This window comes from Hyla sarda, chromosome 1 (genome assembly GCF_029499605.1).
Source record: "Hyla sarda isolate aHylSar1 chromosome 1, aHylSar1.hap1, whole genome shotgun sequence".
Lineage (NCBI taxonomy): Eukaryota > Metazoa > Chordata > Amphibia > Anura > Hylidae > Hyla > Hyla sarda.
The window spans coordinates 408,323,540-408,345,586 of record NC_079189.1 but is presented as its reverse complement, the minus strand read 5'-3'; the positions used below and the strand labels follow the sequence as shown (position 1 = coordinate 408,345,586).

Below are 22,047 nucleotides of genomic sequence, written 5' to 3'. Positions count from 1 at the left end.
GATGTTGTAAAGAATGCAAAACCAATAGGTTTTCCAATTGCTTTCATTTGAAAATGCAGTATTTCATACTGAAAGAGTCAGTGAAACAACTGAAACAACCCCCCTGCCTGCTTGGACACCTACTAGTCCTGCTGTGTCCATGCATCATCCCCTATGTCATGGACACACTTCATGATTGACAGCTGTGAGTGCAGGGCTCACAGCTAGAGGAAAAATCCTCCCACTGTCATCTTGTGTCCCGCTACTGTCAGTGAGGACAAGCTGGGAGTTGTAGTTTTGCTAATGCTAGGGGAGATGTGAGCAGACAGCATATTGAGGGAGGGGGCGGAGACCTGCACAGTAAGGCCACGCCCCCTCCCTTTGGGAGGAATTCAGAATAGTGAGCTAAATTAAGTGTAAAAAAAAAGGTGCTAGACACAAAAATTAATTGTACATGGTCAGGATTAGGTAGTGAGCGATATATAAAAAAAATGTTTTTTGTTGGATCTGACGTATGACCAGTTACAGTAGCTACTTTGCTATTCCGTTCGACAAGAATGTTTATAACTCTAGATGACAAGAAAATTAACACTGATCCATCCTATTAAATACATATAGATAAGAGCAGCTCTAGAAAGGAACAAAACAAAAACACATGAATGACAACTACATCTTTAGGTCTGTTGTACGACTAGTAGTAGTGTTAAAAATTTTTTTTTTTAAAGTGGCTGAACCCAAACCTGCCAGCTCGGCTGTTGACGCTGTAGTCTGTATAAATTGGTTCTGCTTTCAAAGTGATCTGGGTGCATGAAAAGGTCCAGGATGACAGTCTTAGGTCTCCTAGGACTGTATCCATATTTCCAGGCACTGAAAAATACCCAGCAGAAAATGTATGCAGACTAAAGCCATCAACGGTTGAGCAACATTTACTGTAAATTTTCTCAAAATTAGTCATAAGTATAAAAAAAACTAATGAACAAAAACTACATTGTACGGATTCTGCCTTCCTGCACCCCAGAATCTAAGCTTTCTACAGTTCCTATAGATACAGTTAATAGAACTTACAAGACTGTTACTTCTAGAGAGATGTACAGAGGATGATCTGCGAGTGCTGGCAAACCTTGGAGGATGGGGTACAGAACTACAAACTTCCTGAGCACCAAGGAAAAGAGTCAGCTCTTCCACCTGCCGTGTCAACCTCTCTTGTTCCAAGCGCAGAAGAAGGTTCTCTTCCTTTAAGTCATTGACTGCAGATGTCAGTGGTTCCAACAACATGGCCATGTCCCGTAGCTGCTGGGTGACTTGTTTTTGAAAGAGCATGAATTCATGCTCTGTGTTCTGCACAGATTCTGGGTGCTGGTTATCCAGCTCCTGAATGCCTGCACTAGGCATGGTTAAAGGACCTCTAGATCTGAACACAACCAAGTACAGAGGAGACACTGAAGGTGGCGAGAGGGTGGGTATCCAGCAGCGTTATGGTCACAGATCAGGGTGGATCTGTCCAAGGACACAACTAGACTCCTGCTCTGATCCCTTCTCTAATCCAGATATGGGGGAATGTTTACAGGCGTGAGCTATAAATATATGTACATAACATCCCTCTACAGACAAAGGGGAAGAAAGATGTGGGCACAGCAGGTGGCAGGAAGCTGCCTATTCCTAGAATTAAAACAATTGTTAACCACTCTCTTCCCAGCACGGCTGAAATACATTAAGAGGTTAACCTGTAATAAAGAGACAGTATGAACATATGTTGTCCATATTCAACATACAGCACAAAGCATTTTCCACAAAACACTCTCCTTGTGGGCACAAGGAGGTATTTTGGGGGCTTGTTGTTTCTAGTAAAAGTACATAACAGGATAGGATTTCACAGGATAGATATAGTGCAATGATTTCTCTCGAATGATCTTTGGAAGACTGAAAGGCCATTGAGATACATGATCTGTGTAAGCCTAAAGATTACCCAAATAGTGTTTTTTTTTCATAAAAGAATCTGGAAGTGATGGCAGCCTTGACTAACCAGTAATCTAGAAAACTTAAAGGGGTTCTCCGGTGCTTAGACATCTTATCCCCTATCCTTTGGTTAGGGGATAAGATGTTTAAGCACCGGAGTACCCCTTTAAGGTTCCTTGCTTTACCACAAAATAGTAGATCTGTTCAGTGCATGGTAACCATACCATCCAGATACTCCACAAAATATACATTAGAAGCTTCATTGCGAGGTTTAATTGTATATACAATATAACTACTACTGAAGAACACTTTATTCATATTATATAGATTTATAGCAATACTTCTTTGAAGCAAAAAAAAATAAAAAAAATTGGCTACAGCAGTTTCCAAATGGTGAGTCACTGCTGGTCTGTAATAAATTACTACTTAACAGGTTGTATTATAATGAGATTGCCAAAAAAGGCATCATGTTGGCTTTTAATAGGCTCTCCCTGAGCTGCATAGTGACAAGGAGAGGAAGCCTGCTCTAGAGAGAACACAGGACACATAGTTTGGCCCTGGAAACATCAGGATGTATGATGTCCTCCTATAAAACAACATCCCTTACATGCAAGCCCATAAGTAGATGCTTTTTTACATCCAATAGTTAACCCTTTCCACCTGCCCCTTGTATATTCAAAGGATAATGTCATGGTCACTGTGCCTAGAGGTCCTCTATTTTATGCATGGACATTGATGTGACTGAATTCCTGTACGCTGTGCATGATCAGGTCGTCACACTGACTGCTTGATCCTGTACCGAGACCGAGAATTGAAAATCAGCCACCCGCCAAAAAAAATTTAAATCTTAAAAACAATAACCCTATTAAAAATGCAAAAGCACTGCTACTGCTTCTGTATTTGAACAGTTGCTACCGACATCAATAATGACATCACAGGGCTTAACTATGCAGAGTGGGTCAGGAGGCATGACTGCATGTATGGTTCACAATAACCCAATGGGCTGTATCCATTACATCACTGTTATCAAGTGATCTAGAGAGGTTATGGAGAAAGTGGCCAATCACCGAGCGGACAATTCCCTCTGAGATGATGCATTAACAGAGATAAGGACGTTGCGGGGACTGCTGGATAGTTTGTGCGGCCCTAAATTTTACTGTCTGTTGCACATCCCCTGTTTAAAATACAAGCAAGTAATGAATGAGCAATGGCCTGATTATTGGGAACAATTAATCGGCTGTTAATTGGGCCACGTAAAAAGGGTTGTCATTAGCATGCAATGGCAATATCGCCAATAGGGTTCTAATGTAAAGGGGAAAAAAAACAGACCACAGTTTGCTACGCTATGCCATGCAGGGAAAAAGAAGAAACAAATAATGGCTAAACAAAAACACTTGGTCCCTATTGGCCGAATTAGGTTCATATGGATTCGCCTGGTCATATGGATTTGCTGGTAGCTATCACACATGTACACAACAAATGCCTATGTGAAAGTAGTCTTGGCTCCCTCTTTTGAGGGCAATGGGTCAACTCCTTAAAGGGGTATTCCGGGCAAAAACATTTTATCCCCTATCTAAAGGATAGGGGATAAGATTTCTGATCGTGGGGGGCCCAATGCTGAGATTCACTATTTCAGTTTACTTGCTGCCCTTAACACCAACTTATGTATTAAATAGCTCCTCATATTCATGTTTTTATAGACAAATCTGGGAGGATCCCAGTTAAATAGCATTGCAGGAGATACACAAAAGTAAGAACTAATATATATATATATATATATATATATATATATATATATATATATATATATATATATATATATATATATATATATATATATATATATATATTTATACATAAATATTTTGTTGTATATATATTATATAGAATATAATAATATTATATAATATAGAATATAATATATTATATTTTAATATAGATTTTATATATCTATATATATCTATATATATCTATATATATCTATATATACACACACACACACACACACACACACACGCATATACAAACACACACACAAACACACACACCCAAACACACACACACACCCAAACACACACCCAAACACACACACACACACACACACACACACACACACACACACACACACACCTCTATTTTTTACCCTGTGGTTCAAGTGCTGGTATTACTTATATATTTTTAATATAGTACATCTTGGCAAAACATTAACTTTTCTAATACACTTCATAAAACATTATTTCCTTTTCATAGAAATCATGGTTTATAAAGTGATTGTCCATGCCTGTGCTTCAGCTTGAAAAAGGCAAAGTCCTGTAAGTGAGGATGGGCTAGCACTCCTCTGTGCTCCCTCCTGTCTGATAGTACTCCTCTGTGCTCTCTCCTGTATGATAGCACTCCTCTGTGCTCTCTCCTGTATGATAGCACTCCTCTGTGCTCTCTCCTGTATGATAGCACTCCTCTGTGCTCTCTCCTGTTAAAACTTCCTGTGGATCATAACAGCAGCTGAGAAGTACTGGAAGGATTAAGATTTTTTAATAGAAATAATTAAAAAATCTGATTAACTTCCTGGCACCAGTTGATAGAAAAAAAAAAAAATGTTTTCCAGTGGAGTACCCCTTTAAAAGGAGTATCTCATGGAGGAGGGAAAAAAATAAAATGTATCCCCTATCCACAGGATAGGGGATGGGTTTTAGATAACTGGGGGTCTGAGTGCTGGGACATACAGCGATCTCCTGTATGGCCCTTTGCTCTTCCTTGGAGCAGTGCATCACACCCCCTGGCCGCCACACCCTCTCCATATCTCTATGGGAGAGCTGTTCGGCCTTTCGGCTTTCCCATAGAGATATATGGAGGGGAGTGTGGTGGTCCCCGCTTCGGGCGGGGGTCATGATGCCCTGCTCCAGTGGAGAGCAGGGGGCCCATACAGTAGATCGCTGGTGGGCCCAAGCACTTGGAACCCTCCCCAATTTAAAACTTAACCCCTATCTGCAGGATAGGGGATAAGTTTATTTCCATGAGATATATCCTTTAATGTTTTGCCAAGATGTACAACATATAAAAAGTTTTTGAATCTGACAGCCCACATTTTAAGTAATGCTACACAGAGTTAATAGAAGCATATTACATAGTGTTATAACTTTGCATCAGGGACTCAAAGGCTGAAAAAAAAAAAAAATCTGAAATGCCTGTTTAATGGAACCAGAATGGAGCATGTTCCGACAAAAGATCAGCCGTAGATGAGAAAGAGGGCGAGCAACCAAGAGAGACACACACAGTCTGACTTGGATTTTTGCCTTTGATTCGTAGTTTGATACGCAGAGATCCATTCGCTGCCAACGTTTCCTCTTTAAGGTTTTAAAATGACAAATTCCACACTATGAATTGTGTATGTAACATACCTTATAGGGCTTCTTGTCACTAATAAATCTATATAAACTATATAGTTAAATATAACATAAGAGTTCAAATCCATATTTGATCCATACAGTGACAAAGGAAAATCTAAGCTATGCGTACAAATAACTGCGAAAAGTTCACTTATAAACTGTCCTTGAAAACATCCTACGGCTTGCGAGCAGTTCTTAGAATAGCCTACAGTGGCATTCTTTTTAGGCTTTCGAAACTGAACACCATACCTCTACTTCTGATAATTGCACCTCCTCACCAGGTCACTAGGTTTGCCTACAATTACCAATTGCTTCAGTCTATTGCAATATTATTGGATATAAATCCTTTATCTGTGTAGTCTTTGCTCTCTGAACCACGGCTACAGTGTGTGTATCCAGAGATGGCGGCTGGTGTGAAGCAAATCATCCGTTCTGTCTCTATCTAAAGTTAGGAGTAATATCATCCAGTTGCTATGTAACCACTGAAGAGGGTTTTGCTGGCGATTAGAAGATCTTCACAAAAATGGGAACGTACAGCAGCAACAAAGCACTAAAAATAACCTATTCAATATTATACGCTGCTTCTGGTGAGGAAAACTAGTGTTCATCTAGATCAGTGTTTCCCAACCAGGGTGCCTCCAGCTGTTGCAAAACTACAACTCCCAGCATGACCGGACAGCCATTGGCTGTCCAGGCAGGCTGGGAGTTGTAGTTTTGCAACAGCTGGAGGCACCCTGGTTGGGAAACACTGATCTAGGGAGACTGAGGGTGCATTCACACCACGTTTTTGCAATACAGTTCCCGTATACGTTTTCAATGTGAAAACCGTATGGAACCGTATTGAAAACCATATGCATTGACTCTCCATTGAAAACAGTATGCTAAAAGATGCATCAGGTTGTGTACGTTTTGCATCCTGTAAGGTTTTGTCAGTTTTTTTCCCTGTACCCAAAACCGTAGCCTACCATGGTTTTTGGTCCAGGTGAAAAACTGTATTAAACCGTATACTTTTTTTTTTTTTTTTTTACATGGGAGTCAATGGGAACTGTACAGAATTTTATGTGCCTACGGTTCCATCCAGTTTTCACCATACGGTTTTTGACTTTGAAATTCCAAGAAAAAAAACTGCAATCAAACAAGTGAAACTTTATTCAAAATGGAGTGAAAAGTTAAAAACTTATACTTCTTTTCTTCTTAAAAAAACGGATGCAACCGATACGGTTTTTAACTACATACGGGTTGAAATTTGTACACGTTTTGATACAGTTTAGTCAGGTTTTGAGGAATCAGTTTTTCATCAAAAACCTGATACAGGAACTGTATTGCAAAAACGTGGTGTGCATGCACCCGGACAGACAGCAGGGCGCTCTCAGTCAGTCCCACAGAGGTGAATGTGGCAGTGGTAGGCATGCCAAACTGTTCCTCCTCCATTCTGGAGATTAGTGGGGGCCCCAGTAGTCATAAGTGCTCATAGGAAAATAAAACCAGAATAAACTGCCATTGTGACAAGATAAAATGAGCCTTCTTGCCAATGACATGACCAGTGTTCTATAATGAGATCTGTCATCAACCCTTTACCTGCTAAGGCAGTGTTTCAAAACCAGGACGCCTCCAGCTGTGACCAAACTACAACTCCTAGCATGCCCGGACAGCCTTTGGCTGTCCGGGCATGCTGGGAGTTGTAGTTTGGCCACAGCTGGAGGCACCCTTGTTGGGAAACACTGTGCTAAGGACATGTGTGACTGGTCATGACTTAGGAATATAAGGGCTTTCATTATGGTATCCTTTGGTCTGAATGCAATATTCAGGCAGCGGCATGTGTCAGCAGCTAGTAAGCAGGATGACAAGTTCCGTCTGTATAGAGACGTAAGGGTCCTTTTACATTGGCAGATGGCTGCCTGATACGTGATCGACAAGTTGATCAGTGCTGGTTAAAAGTGATGGAAGTGAACAGACGCTGATCGCTCAAGCAGCCGTTCACTCCCATCACGGTCAGCAGCATATTCCCAGTTTATGTGGAGAGATGTGCTGCAGACACACAACGGGGGAGATTTATCAAAACCTGTCTAGAGGAAAAGTTGGCGAGTTGCCCATAGCAACCAATCAGATCGCTTCTTTCATTTTTCAGAGGCCTTTTCGAAAATGAAAGAAGTTATCTGATTGGTTGCTATGGGCAACTCAGCAACTTTTCCTCTGGACAGATTTCGATAAATCTCCCCCAATGATTTTCAGGCCTGCATAAGAGATCAGCCAACGAACACAAGCATTTGCTCCTCATTCATTGGAGTCCTGTGCATTTTACAGGGGCAATATATCTGATTTTGGGGTCAAAAGTCTCCCTGTGTAAAAGGGCCTTTTTTTTATTTTAATTTTTTTAACAGCCAATTTTTTTTTTATTTATTTTTTTTAACTCAGTTAAGGGTGTTCTTATCACAGACTTTTTATTTTTTTTTATTTTTTTACAGTTTCTTGATACACCCTCCCGTTCCCAAGACATTAAGGTGTTCTAATTCAGGGAATCAGTCAGATGGAGGTGATCTTTACTTTAATAATGGGAGTGAATATCAGGTGATGGTCGGGATTCTACAATCAAGGGGAGAGATTTATCAAAACCTGATTAGCAACCAGATCACTACTTTCATTTTTAAAAAGGCCTCTGAAAAATTAAAGCAATCTGGTTGTTATGGGCAACTGTTCCACTTTTCCTCTGCACAGGTTTTGATAAATCTCCCCCAGGTGTGTGTATTAGGCGTTTTAGGGGGTGCGTACAACATTCACACCATTGTCTGTATAATCCCGCCCATCACCTGATAATCACTTCCATCATTAAAACTAATCAGGCACTGTCACTTTAAAATTTTTGACACGTCTCGACAACATGTCAAAAGTTTCTCTTAAAATCGGTAAGGGTCTGATGGGGTAAAAAAAAAAAAAAAAAAAAAAGTGATTTGATTGGTTGCTATGGGCAACTGCACCACTCTCTCTGCATAGGTTTTGATAAATCTCCCCCTAAGTTCCAAACTGACCGCTGGAACAAGTTTGGAGAACAGTGTCCTAATCAAGACAAACTTACAACGTAAGCCTACAGCAGTCGTCTTCAACCTGCGGACCTCCAGATGTTGCAAAACTACAACTCCCAGCATGCCCGGACAGCCAACGGCTGTCCAGGCATGCTGGGAGTTGTAGTCTTGTGACATCTGGAGGTCCGCAGGATGAAGACCCCTGGCCTACAGGATTGTTTTGGTAAGCGAAGCTTTTCTCCCAGCTCTATCTGACCCCAATCAAAACTTTTGACATGTTCTGGGACAAATCAAAAGTTAGTGTACCTGTCACTTTAAAAATTTAATAAATAAATAAGTTCCCGCCCACCTGACTTGAGTCCTGAATTGGCAGACAAATTCTAAACTTGCATATCTCTGGAATTAAAGTGCGTATCAAGCAACTGTCAAAAGGTGTATGATAAGGACACCCTAAGCCATTTAATGATAATGCAATCTTAATTTTGGGGTAGTTGGCCACAGATTCTCTTTAAAGAGATATTACCAGCTCAACATTTAAGGCATATCCATGGATGCAGGTCCTACCTTTGGTGCATACGTTGAAAGACTTCTGTACTAATGTGAGTGAGCTCTACTTGGAAACTTTGTTCCTTGCTTACAAATAGCATTTGTGTGTATTTCTGCACCTCTGGGACCCTCACCTAACTGAAGAAAGGAGTCTGCCAACCACTGTTAATTGTTTTTGATTAGTCAGCATCCGCTTTTAAAGGGGTACTCCCGTGGCAAAAAAATTTTTTTAAATCAACTGGTGCCAGAAAGTTAAACAGATTTGCAAATCACTTCTATTAAAAAATCTTAATCCTTCCAGTACTTTTTAGGGGCTGTATACTAAAGAGAAATAAAAAAAAAAAGAAATGCATTTCCTCTGATGTAATCACCACAGTGCTCTCTGCTGACCTCTGCTGTCCATTTTAGGAACTGTCCAGAGCAGGAGAAAATCCCCATAGCAAACATATGCTGCTCTGGACAGTTCCTAAAATGGACAGCAGAGGTCAGCAGAGAGCACTGTGGTCATGACATCAGAGGAAATGTATTTCTTTTTTGGATTTCTATGTAGTATACAGCCCCTAAAAAGTACTGGAAGAATTAAGATTTTTTAATAAAAGTGATTTACAAATCTGTTTAAAGGGGTACTCCGCCCCTAGACATTTTATCCCCTATCCAAAGGATAGGGGATAAGATGTCAGATCGCCGCGGTCCCACTGCTGGGGAGCCCTGGGATCCCTGCTGCGGCACCCCGCTATCATTACAGCACAGAGCAAGTACGCTCTGCACGTAATGACGGGCAATACAGGGGCCAGAGCATAGTTACATCACGGCTCCGCCACTCGTGACGTCACGGCCCACCCCTCTCAATACAAGTCTATGGGAGGGGGCGTGGCGGTCGTCACGTCCCCTCCCATAGACTTGCATTAAGGGGACGGGCCGTGATGTCACGAGGGGCGGAGCCATGACGTCACGCTGCTCCGTCCCCCGTATCGCCCGTCATTGCACAGAGCAAACTCGCTCTGTGCTGTAATGATAGCGGGGTGCCGCAGCGGGGATCCCAGGGCTCCCCAGCAGTGGGACCACGGCGATCTGACATCTTATCCCCTATCCTTTGGATAGGGGATAAGATGTCTAGGGGCGGAGTACCCCTTTAACTTTCTGGCACCAGTTGATTTAAAAAAAAGTTTTCCATGGGATTACCCCTTTAAGACAGAAATCAAATGGTGGTATCGGAGTTTGTGGTTGTCTCCATCTCCTGAAGTCTATTGGAGGTAGATTGAAATACCCCATACACTACAGCTGTAGTGCTTTTGCTTTACAGATGTAGTGAAGTTTGCTTTACAGATGTAACTTTTTTTTTTATGACAAAAATTTTAGTACATGGTCAGACAACTGCAAAACCAAAATTTGGCAGACTCCTACCAGTCAAGAGGATGAATCAGGCTGACAATATTCAAAAGGTAGCAGATTTTCTGCTGAACCTGCAACCGAGATTCCACATCAAAATCTGCATACAAAATCCGGATTTGCCAATTTGATTTCCCCTTTAAAGGAGAACTACGGGATTGAAAAATGTATCCCCTATCTTAAGGATATGGGATGTTTCAGATCGTGGGGGGTCCGACCGCTGGGGCCCCCCACTATCTCCCGTACGGGGCCCCGGCTCTCTGGTTAAAAAGGGCGTGTTGACCACAGAACGAAGCAGCGGCCGACACGCCCCCTCCATACACTGCTATAGGAGAGCGCTTCGGCTCTCCCATAGCAGTAAATGGAGGGTGCGTGGCGGCAGCCGCCGCCTCGTGTGGTGGTCGACACACGCTCTCTATGCAGAGAGCCGGGGCCCCGTACGGGAGATCGTGGGGGGCCCCAGCGGTCGGACCCCCCGCGATCTGAAACTTATCCCCTATCCTTAGGATAGGGGATAATGTTCAATCCCGTAGTTCCCCTTTAAAGTCAATGGAGAAATTACACAAATCCACATCATATTGGCAATGTGTTTTAACACGCTACTGATTTAAAATCCTCAATAAAGATTTTTCCCCCGTTCCATGGAGGAGATATGCAAAATATCTCATCCACTTGGTGCTGTAATATGCTTTGGATTTTCAGTCGAGAAACCTGGATGGAACGTCTGCAGCATATATGCCCCAGGTGAACATACCATAACAGTCATAGGCCATCGGAAATTACCTTAGAGAGAGTACTGTCCACACTGATGCTGCTCGTACTAATGCCTTTACCAGCGCTGGCATTGCCTTTATGGATGCTACTTGCAGGGACTGTGTTGCCTGCATTGATGTTGCTTGTATTGATGCTGTTTGTTGAGACACTGTTGCCAGCTCGGAAAGGGGAAGCTGAAAGTCCTAAGGTTAACTCTTTAAATAAAAAAAGACAAACACATTGATATGATATATACATATGATATATACTATGCATTCAGTTATTAGACATAAAAGTGCAAACATGTCAGAATACTGCTATTTTACATCAAGATTACTGCACGTAAAACATGATCGAAGCAGACGTCCCTATCCAAGACAGTACATGCATAAAATTGTCTAAAACAGTGGCATCTCCTTTCCAAGAGATCAGCTGATGGGAAACTGTATACAGAGGTTTTCCTGAGAATTATCCGCAAAGAGATGGCAACATTTAGAAAGGTACAAACCTTTTAGGAAAACCTAGAGTTCACCAGTAGCTTAGCACAGTGAATTGTTTTTATTAACTAATGACACTAAAATAACGTAATGTTCTTAAATTGCTGGCAATGGAACTTCTGCATGCCATATGGAAGGCTTTTGTTTATTTCCATTACATCCAAGTGATGTAATGGAGCCACTTGATGGATAGTTTTATAGAAGATGCAGTACAGAGGCAGAAGGTCTCCAAGTAAACACACTGACTATAGCGTACAGCCATTCCATCTCAGGACACAGACTAAAAAGGTAATGAAAAAAAAAAGCTAAAAATTAACCCTTGCTTACCCAGCTGATTCAGTAGAAGCAGGAACATTAACTCTCAGAGAGCCCTGACAGCTATCCAGTAACTTGTGCTGCACCTCCAGCATGTATTATAGGGCAATGAGATTACATTCATTATTGGCAGCATCCCCATATAAAGCATGCATATGGCAAGAACATGCATTTCAATGGCAGCTTGCGCAAACATAAAACATCCTCTTTACTTATGGCATAAGCTTGCTTCAGTACATTGAAAAGTATACAAACCCTATCCACTAGGGGCCAGCAAAGCCCTTAACACCTTCCACTTCAAAACCACCAAAATTTAATTTACAAAATGTAATATATTTAAAATTGTATACTATTATACATACACATTATTTATATATATATATATATATATATATATATATATATATATATATATATATATTACATACACACACACACACACACATTATAATATATATACACACACTATATTATAATTATATATATATATATACATATACACACACTATATTATAATATATATACACACACACACACACACACACACTATATTATATAATATAATATATATATATATATACACATACATACATACATACATACACACACACACACACAATATATATATTTATTACAGACAGACACACTTTCAGTCTGATCCTTTAAAACCTGAAAAAGCAAAAAAAATAAAAAAATAAAAAACACTTACCTGCTCTCTGGTTTCCTGGTTGCCCCACAATCCTACTGTTAGTTGACCCTTGATTTCGTCCATTTTTTATCTCAATAGTGAGCAGGGTCTTCATGTCTGTATCTTGTTTCTCACTGTCTTTGGATAATGTTTTAAGAGATGGTGCAGAGGGTTGAACACACTCTTGAGCCACTGATTTTGTAATGGTCCCATCTGTATTTTCAACTTTCTTGTCCCCCCCTGTTGTGGCCTGGGTTCCTTGCAATTGGTTGGAGTTGCTCCTCCCATCGTCTTGCTTTTGGATGAATGAGCCCTGGCTTTGGGGAAGTCTTCTGTTCACTTCCCCAGAGGACGTGCTGAGGCCAGCAGAGCTGTGAGCCAAATACTCTTTTGTGGATGAAGTCTTGGAGCCCTTTATTTCAGGTACAGATGTAATTTTACTGTCTTGTGTTTTGCTACTTTGATCCACTCTGTGGCTACCAAGCCCTGCAACTGTGCGACTCAGTCCAGATTTTCCTACTACTCTTTCTTCCTGTGTTGCCTTATGATTGTTTTCTTGGCCATTTTTCTGGCCAGCAGAAAACAACGTCTGTTGCTGCAGTACCCTTCCTCCTTTGGCTGGCGTTTTCTCACCCCTCATACTGGAGAATCGGAAACCTAGTGAAGCTGTTGTACCAACTGGTTCTTCTGTAAACTTCTTCATTCTATCTCGTACAGAGTTTGCTCGACAAAAGGGGGAAACAGGGACTTGTTCATCTACAATAACAAAAAAGTTCATATCTTATTAGAGGCAATCCATAGAGGAGCAAATGAACTAAAAGTTTTAACACCACTTACAAATACAACAGTAGAGATAGTCTACTGCTCTAAATAGCATGTGACCTATTATATACTTCTGCCTTATGTCATTTAGCAAAACTATACAAATAATATCTATAAAATGAACAACTAATTTATACTAAAACCTATGCTAAAAGATAAAAAGAAAGCCAACAATAACATAGTGTAAACAATACTACTACCAATACTACTATTATTACTAATAAATCACAAAAAAACAACAACAAAAAAAACACACTGGCCCAGATTTATCAAACAGAGAAAAAAAAAGGAGAGATTTTTCCACAGCAACCAATACCAGCTCAGGTAACTAGCTCTGGTAAAGTGAAAGCTGAGCTGTGATTGGTTGCTGTGGAAAAAAGGCTCCACTTTTTCCTCACAGTTTGATAAATCCGGGACGGTGTGTTTTAGTGATTTATTAGTAGTAGTAGTATTAGTATGGTTTACACTATCTTATTGTTGGCTTTCTTTTAATCTTTCAGCATAGGTTTAGTATAAATTAAAGAAAGCCAACAATAAGAGTGTAAACAATACTAATACTACTACTAATACCTAAAACACACCGGCCCAGATTTATCAAACAGAGGAAAAAGGAGAGTTATTCCACAGCAACCAATCACAGCTCAGGTAACGAGCTCTGGTAAAGTGAAAGCTGAGCTGTGATTGGTTCCTGTGGAAAAAACGCTCCACTTTTTCCTCACAGTTTGATAAATCTGGGCCGGTGTGTTTTAGTGATTTATTAGTAGTAGTTGTATTAGTATGGTTTACACTATCTTATTGTTGGCTTTCTATTAATCTTTCAGCAGAGGTTTAGTATAAATTAAATAAAGAAAGCCAAACAATAAGAGTGTAAACAATACTAATACTACTACTAATACCTAAAACACACCGGCCCAGATTTATCAAACTGTGTGAGAGAAAAAGTGGAGCGATTTTTCCACAGCTCAGCTTACACTTTACCAGAGCTCGTTACCTGAGCTCTGATTGGTTGCTGGGGGAAAATCTCTCCACTTTTTCTCTCACACAGTTTGATAAATCTGAGCCAACTTCTTTGCCATTAAAGTTCTACTATGTACTATGTATAAAGATTACCCTTCTTCCCACAAAAAAATAAATAAATAAATAAAAGTAATTTTGATTTTCACATAGATCGGGTCCCATTTTTACCGAGCCAACAACTACAACTCCCTACATGCCCGGACAGCCGAAGGCTGTCCGGGCATGCAGGGAGTTGTAGTTGTTGGCTAGGGAGTTGTAGTTGCAGGCTAATGATCAGGTAGAACACAAGGCTCCTTGTTTCCCAGCACGTCTCCCTACAGTAACACCCACTGTGATGGGACTGTGTTGAGCACGTGTGACAGTAATACATTGTGTGTTCTACTGTACAGCTGCTCGCCCACTTCCTTCCTTGGATGCTGGTGTCGTAAGAGAGTCTAGAGGAATCCTTAGATGCATTGTTCTAAAATGGTCTCTGATGTGTGTCTAGTCTCATTCTGTCTTCACACACTGTCCTAGCATTCCTTTTTCTGTCAGTCAAGAACTTCAAGCCAAAGCTAAAAAAAAATAAAGTAGTATAAACTACATACAAATGTGTAGTTTCTTATGTGTCTAGGGTTGAAACAGACAGCTTTGTTGTCATCAAAGAGGGAGTGTAAATACTGTCTGGTTGATGGTAGAACTCATTCACATGGAAAGGAGTCTGCTACTCGCTGGGGAAGGATAGTGGTATTGAGGGGCATGACAAGGAGGCAGTGGGGAAGAGTCATGGAGGCTAGCTAGCCCTGATCTGGTACACCGCAACAAGCTTCCAAGCTGGCATGTTAGTTCAGGGCTAGCAGTGCTGCAACAAAACACTGCCTCTAAAAGCCAGGTGGGGTGTATGCTCCAGAAAAGAGGAGGGAGGAGTACAGGGAAGACCCACAGGTACCTGTATAGCATGGGGCTGACTCTTAAAGGGGTTGCAGGGTGATGTCTCACAAAGAGTGGGATCATTGAACAGAGTGTTGTCTACCGGTTTGACCTCTCAGATCGGGCTGACATTATTGGGATGGGCTGGTGACAACACAAATGTCATTAAACCCAAATTGGACCCATGGCTGAAAGGTTTATCACTAATTTTATTTACAATTGATCACAAGAAGCCTATATTTACCATTCACTATGTGCAAAACAATAAAACATAACTTTTATTAAAGTGTCTCTTGCAGATCAAACACCTCAAGCCACTGGTAGGTAGGTAGGTATGTATCCAAACGTGTCCTGCATGCACTAATATTACTTCTCTTTGGAGCAGTGCTATTGCACTTTGTCTAGTGTAGGGTGCAATAGAGAAAGTGTGGACTGCAGCCACACTGCTCCAAATGAAAATATATATTAGTGCAGGCAGGATAAATATCAATGAGACTAATGGGTAAAAAAAAAAGTTTATCTGCAAGAGGCACCTTAAAGTTTTATTTTGCTAAATTTAGGGTTCTTGTGATTGCCTAGGTGATCAATTGTATAAAATGTAGCAGGTGTAGTGCACATTGGCACCAATGACAAAGTAAGAGGTGGGTAGAAAGTCCTTAATGCAGCAAATTTTCATTTCTGCGTTTTTATTTTCTGCTTTATGTCTTCTAAGAGCCATAACTTTTTCAAACCTATTTACAGAGCCATAGGAGTGCTTGATTTTTGCATAACTAATTGTACTTTGTAATGACCCTTTTACTAAAACAAAAATGTATAGCGAAACCAAAAAACAATTTAAAAAATCTATTTATAGTTTTCATGCAGTGCAAGTTATTTATTTAGTAAGTAAATACAATTCTAACACCAAATTTATTTACCTAACAAAACAAACAAAAATCTTAAGTTGCCATGTCCTCACCCCTATTACTTTATTGTTTTATATATGGGACTGTGTGGGGGCTCATTTCTGGTATGAACTGTAGTTTTTATTAATATCACTTTCTGGGATGGGATGTGACCAAAAATCAGCAATTCATGACTTTTTTTTTACATTACCACTGTTTACAGTGTGGGATAAAGAATGTTATAATTTAATAGTTCAGCAAATTATGTTTTCTTTACATTTTTTATTCCCAATATTTTGAATACTATAAATCTCTGGTCCTATCTCATATGAAGAATATCCTCATGTCTAGTCCCATGACTCCGTTAACTCCTTACCTGTATAGGTAGCTAAGACTTGTGTAGAAAAGGCTATTCCATGCATCCACTACTCTCAGTATAATACTTCCTCATATTGCTTGGAAACTTTTGCCATCTATGTGCTTTTACATATACACTCTTCTCCTATACCGTGTTGATTCCCTTCTGTATTTAAAAGTTTCTAGCATATCCTCTCTGTCTAGTCTTTCTCCCAGCTATACATATTAAGGTCTTTTAACCTTTCCTGATAAGTTTTATCCTGTAAGCTCTTCGCTGAACGCTCTCCCTGAATGTATCTATAACCTTTTGGAGATAAGGACAGAAATACGCAAAATACTCCAAGTGAGGTCTCACAAATGCTCTGTACAGCATCATGAGCACTTCCCTCTTTCTACTGCTAATACCTCTCCCTATACACCCCAGCATTTTGCTAGCATTTCCTGCTGACATTGTCTGCCTACCTTTCTGTAGTGAAATATAACTTCTGCTCTATCCAAAAGGATAGGGGATAAGTTATAGATCGCAGGGGGTTTGAGAGCAGGGACACCAGCGATCTCCTGAACGGGGCCCTGGCAGTCTGGTGGAATCAGGCGTTCTGACCCCCACAGGAAGTTGTGGCCGACACGTTACCTCCATGTATCTCTAAGGGATACATGTAGGGGCGTTTTGGCGCAGCTCTGCGCAGGGGTCGACACGCCCCCTTCCAGCAGACTGCTGGGGCCCCGTTAAGGACATCACATGGGGTCCCAGCGGTCAGACCCCCCCCAATCTTTGGATAGGGGAGAAGTTATATTTCACTACAGAACTCCTTTAAGTCTTCTGCAATAATGACCCCTTAATCCCTTTCCTCAGATACTGAGGTTAGGATGGTATCACAATCTGTATACTCTTCTCTTGGGTTTTTATGCCAAAAGGTTCATTATCTTCAGAGTTTTTACCATTCCTCTACATTAAGTTTACTTAAATCCTTTTCCATTTGGCGTATCCCTCCAGGAACATCAACCCCATTACATATCTTTGTGTCATTAGCAAAAAGATACCTTACCATCGAGATCTTCTACAATATCACTGATCAAGATATTAGACAAAATGGATCCCAGTACAGATCCCTGAGGTATCCCACTGGTAACAAGACCTTGCTCTGAATATACCCCATTGACTACAACCCTCTGTTGTCTGTCACTCAGTCACTGCCTAATCCACTCAACAATATGGGAGTCCAAGCTCAATGACTGTAGTTTATTGACAAATCTTATGAGGGACAGTGTCGAAATCCTAACTAAAAATCTAGATAAGGGATGTCTACTGCACCTCCGCTATCTATTATTTTAGTCACCTAAATAAAAAAAAAGTGAAGATTAGACATGATCTCCCAGAAGTAAATTCATGTTTAGTATGGTTTTCATTAATTTCCCCACTTTTTTTTGCTTTAAACAAATGTGATACTGTGTCTCATAAAAGGTTTGTGCATAAAATGATGATGCTGGGCCTAGGGGAGGATAAAGTTAAAGGGGTACTCCGGTCGAAAAAAAATTTTAATCAACTGATGCCAGAAAGTTTAACAGATTTGTAAATTACTTCTATTAAAAAATCTTAATCCTTCCAGTACTTATTAGCTGTTTAATACTACAGAGGAACTTATTTTCTTTTTGGAACACAATGCTCTCTTCTGACATCATAAAGACAGTGCTCTCTGCTGACACCTCTGTTCATTTTAGGAACTGACCAGAGCAGCATGTGTTCCAAAAAGAAAATTTCCTCTGTAGTATTTAGCAGCTAATAAGTACTAGAAGGATTAAGATTTTTTTTTTTAATAAAAGTTATTTACAAATCTGTAACTTTCTGGCACCAGTTGAGTATAAAAAAAAAATTATATATTTAATATTTATATATATATATATATATATATATTCCACCGGAGTACCCCTTTAAATGGGATAGCAACGGTGTCAATGATCGGAAGCAGAAGGTGTATATCAATGGTACATACTCTGATTGGGCGACAATAGCGAGTACCACAGGGTTCAGTATTTGGGTTTAGGTTTATTAATGACCTTGTAAAAGGAAATTGGAGAAGCTGGAGGCTTGAGCAGAGAAATGGCAAACTAAGTAAAATATGGATAAATGCAAGGCTATGCACTCCCACTGTGGCAACAAGATGTAGGACTGTGCTAAATAGTAAAACACTGGATAAACCCACCACTAAAAAGGGACTTGTGGATATTGTGGACAGTAAACTCAACTTTAGTGACCAGTGGTAGGCAGGTGCTGCCAAAGCAAATGAAGCCATGGAATACACAAGTGAGGCATAGAGGCTTGTGATAGAACAGTTTTGCTTCTGTACAGATCACACCTAAAGCCGCACTTTTATACAGGTTCCCAGGCATGAGCAAGATATTTTATGGACACTGCTGAATTGGAGCAGGTGCAGAGGAGGGCCACGAAGGTAAAAAAGGGAATGGGTAGACCACAGTACCAAACCAGGTCTAACCAACTACGAAGCAGAGGCTTCAGTCTCTGTTTACTGTGTACATCCAGGACACAGCTGAACAGCAGTGGTGCCGGGTGATGCCAACCCACTGATCACCTATTGATGGCATATCCAGAGGCTAGGCCAGCAGTTATATATTTGCCCAGAAAAGCCCTTTAAGATTCTAGTAGCTGCTCTTTGGCAACAAAACTGCAACTAAGTTTGCCTGATGCCAAGATACAGATGAGTAGTTTGGCACATGGATAGTTTCAGTATAAGGGGTCTTTACACTTTGCAGTTTCCTATTCTATCAGCATGTTTCTGTAATATCATTAGGGATCTATACGGTGAACAGACATATCGTTTGGTGGGTTAAAGCACTGACAAAATTTACACCAGTCTCTGTCCACCCCCCAACCTTATAGTTTATTTTTGTGATATCTGAGAAAATGCAAGAAAGAACATTAAGAAACCTTTTTATCCACATGTTAATGTAGTAAGTCCATTGTAGAAGTATGCATTATTCCACTGCTTGTGGAACGGCTTTCAGCTACTCTTAAAAGATTTCCTCTCCATCTAGGAAATGAAGCCAAAGTACTTCACTTTCATGAATGTAAACAATATTCTGAAAGCCAGCCGAACAAGAAATGGAACTTTTTGTACGTCACCAAGTGTCTCCGTACAAAACAGATATCTAGTCTGAACACACAGATTCATGTCAGATGGGATACAATGTATGACTACAGCTTTACCTTTTGTCTTTGAGCTCAAGTTTTTGGTAAAAGCAGATTTTTTTTTTTTTTTTTTTTTTATAACTATTTGCATGAAAAGAATATCTGTCAGATTTCCAGCTCAATGGGGTGCTCCATAAAAGCAAAGGGACGTCAAAGGTGGGGGTGCTTTTTAGTTTGCATGTTGCTGGACTATATTCAAAGAAAATATAAAGTTAGCTTGATTTTCTCTCAAGGTTGCAAAATTCCTAGATAATGTGCTCCACACCTTAGCGTCCAAGCAAGCAACAGTGTAGGTGCAAGTTCCATAGCCATGCAGTATGCCACACTATGCCGACTCCTCTCACTACTCATCCTACTAACTAATAATTCCAGGGGTGAATAGGTCTGTAATTAAGCATGTCAACATAACCTGTCAATTCCATACCAGGTATAAAAGCTGAAAACCTGGGCAGAAAACCTGGGTCCCATGAAGATATAACAAACCATACCATTACAAATGGCCATTTATTAAAAAAAAAAAAAAAAAAAAAAAAAAAAACACAGTCTTAGCAGCCGCAGCAGGCATACCTCTGTGGCACTTGAGCTGCTGTAGGCATTGATTTCCACTACCATCTACAATAAAAAGCTTTTTTTTTATATAACAGAGGAACACTAGACCGACTGCATTAGTGAATCTTACTTTTCCCCACCTATGGATATCAGTACCAAATAAGGTACCAGTGGCCCACAATGTTGTTTCCCATTACTACTATAAAAGCGTGTAACTTTAAAAAAATAAAAATAGAAACAAGGCATTCTAATGTAGTCGTAAGCCAAACCATAAAATATTTAGCTTTGTCAGACTGAACCCTAAACCACAATGCCAATGAAACATCCACTGCTTCCTGACAAGACAATCAATTGTGTAATACTGGCAGCAAAGGCCAAACTGGGAAAGCAAACCTACAAGGGCGAGGATGTATCCCAATACAGTTCCAGAAATCTTTGCACTTCACTATGCCCAAGGCTCTTGTTTAAACTGTGTTATGCTTCTCTGTCCATTAAAGGAATGGCAGTGTGTGTTTAACAGGTCCCATGCATGCTCCCTACTTTTACATATTTTATCCCAATAAGGCAGGGAGATCAGGAGTTGTTTAGTTTTCTTCCCACCCCCCTCCTCATGAATCGTCCTCTATTTTAGCCTAACTACTGCTGCGGGGGTGAAGAGTTCATTATCTATTAACAACGCATCTTAGTGCGTAGACTGCTTCACGTGGATTCATTCGCTGCTCTTTTCACGTGTATTATTCTCTATTCTTATGAACACTGGGGCCACTCATCTTACAACCTGCACCACTGACAGTACAGGATCATTTCTGAAAGAGCACAAAACCGGGTACTTCTAAAGGGAAATACACAAGAATAAACAGATATTTTAAGCATCATCTAATATAGAATAGCCACTTGCTTCAACAAGTATATTATTTTATACTGTATAAATTAATATATTCTGTAACTGTACACAGACTGCTCAATTCAGACCCCACTCCAGTGAGGAGACCTTCGAATTTCCCTATCCTGCACACATCTGGGTCCTTTTTTATAGTAAGTGAATTAAGGGGGCTTTTCCTACAAAGCAAAGTTGGTAAGATAATACAGTCATGGCCATAAATGTTGGCACCCCTGAAATGTTTCCAGAAAATTAAGTATTTCTCACAGAAAAGGATTGCAATAAGACATGTTTTGCTTTACACATGTTTATTCCCTTTGTGTGTATTGGAACTAATCAAATTTGACATGATGTCACACCAAACTCCAAAAATGGGCTGGACAAAATGATTGGCACCCTTTCAAAATTGTGGTAAAATATGATTGTTTCAAGCATGTGATTTTCCTTTAAACTCCCCTGGAGCAAGTAACAGGTGTGGGCAATATAAAAATCACTCTTGAAAGCAGATAAAAAGGAGAGAAGTTCACTTAGTCTTTGCATTGTGTCTGTCACACTAAGCATGGACAACAGAAAGAGGAGAAGAGAACTGTCTGAGGACTTGAGAACCCAAATTGTGCAAAAATATCAACAATCTCAAGGTTACAAGTCCATCTCCAGAGATCTAGATTTTCCTTTGTCCACAGTGCGCAACATTATCAAGAAGTTTGCAACCCATGGCACTGTAGCTAATCTCCCTGAGTGGGGATGGAAGAGAAAAATTAATTAAAGGTGTCAACGCAGGATAATCCAGATGGTGGATAAGCAGCCCCAAACAAGTTTTTTAAATTAAATGAAATGCTATGGCAGGAGACACAGGAGGACCCCACAGAGTGCAAGACTAAAATGAACAAATGCC

At 40.3% G+C, this 22,047-nt stretch overlaps 1 protein-coding gene across 1 annotated transcript in view; it reads right to left on the bottom strand.

The window, feature by feature from the left end:
• Nucleotides 1-22,047, bottom strand: part of SMTN (smoothelin) — an 86,626-nt gene that overhangs the window by 32,363 nt on the left and 32,216 nt on the right. Inside the window, exons 7-8 of the mRNA XM_056528629.1 lie at nt 12,551-13,285; nt 11,060-11,244 (exon numbers count right to left, since the gene is read on the bottom strand). Coding sequence (XP_056384604.1) covers nt 11,060-11,244; nt 12,551-13,285 — 920 coding nt within the window. The remainder of the gene's footprint in view (nt 1-11,059; nt 11,245-12,550; nt 13,286-22,047) is intronic.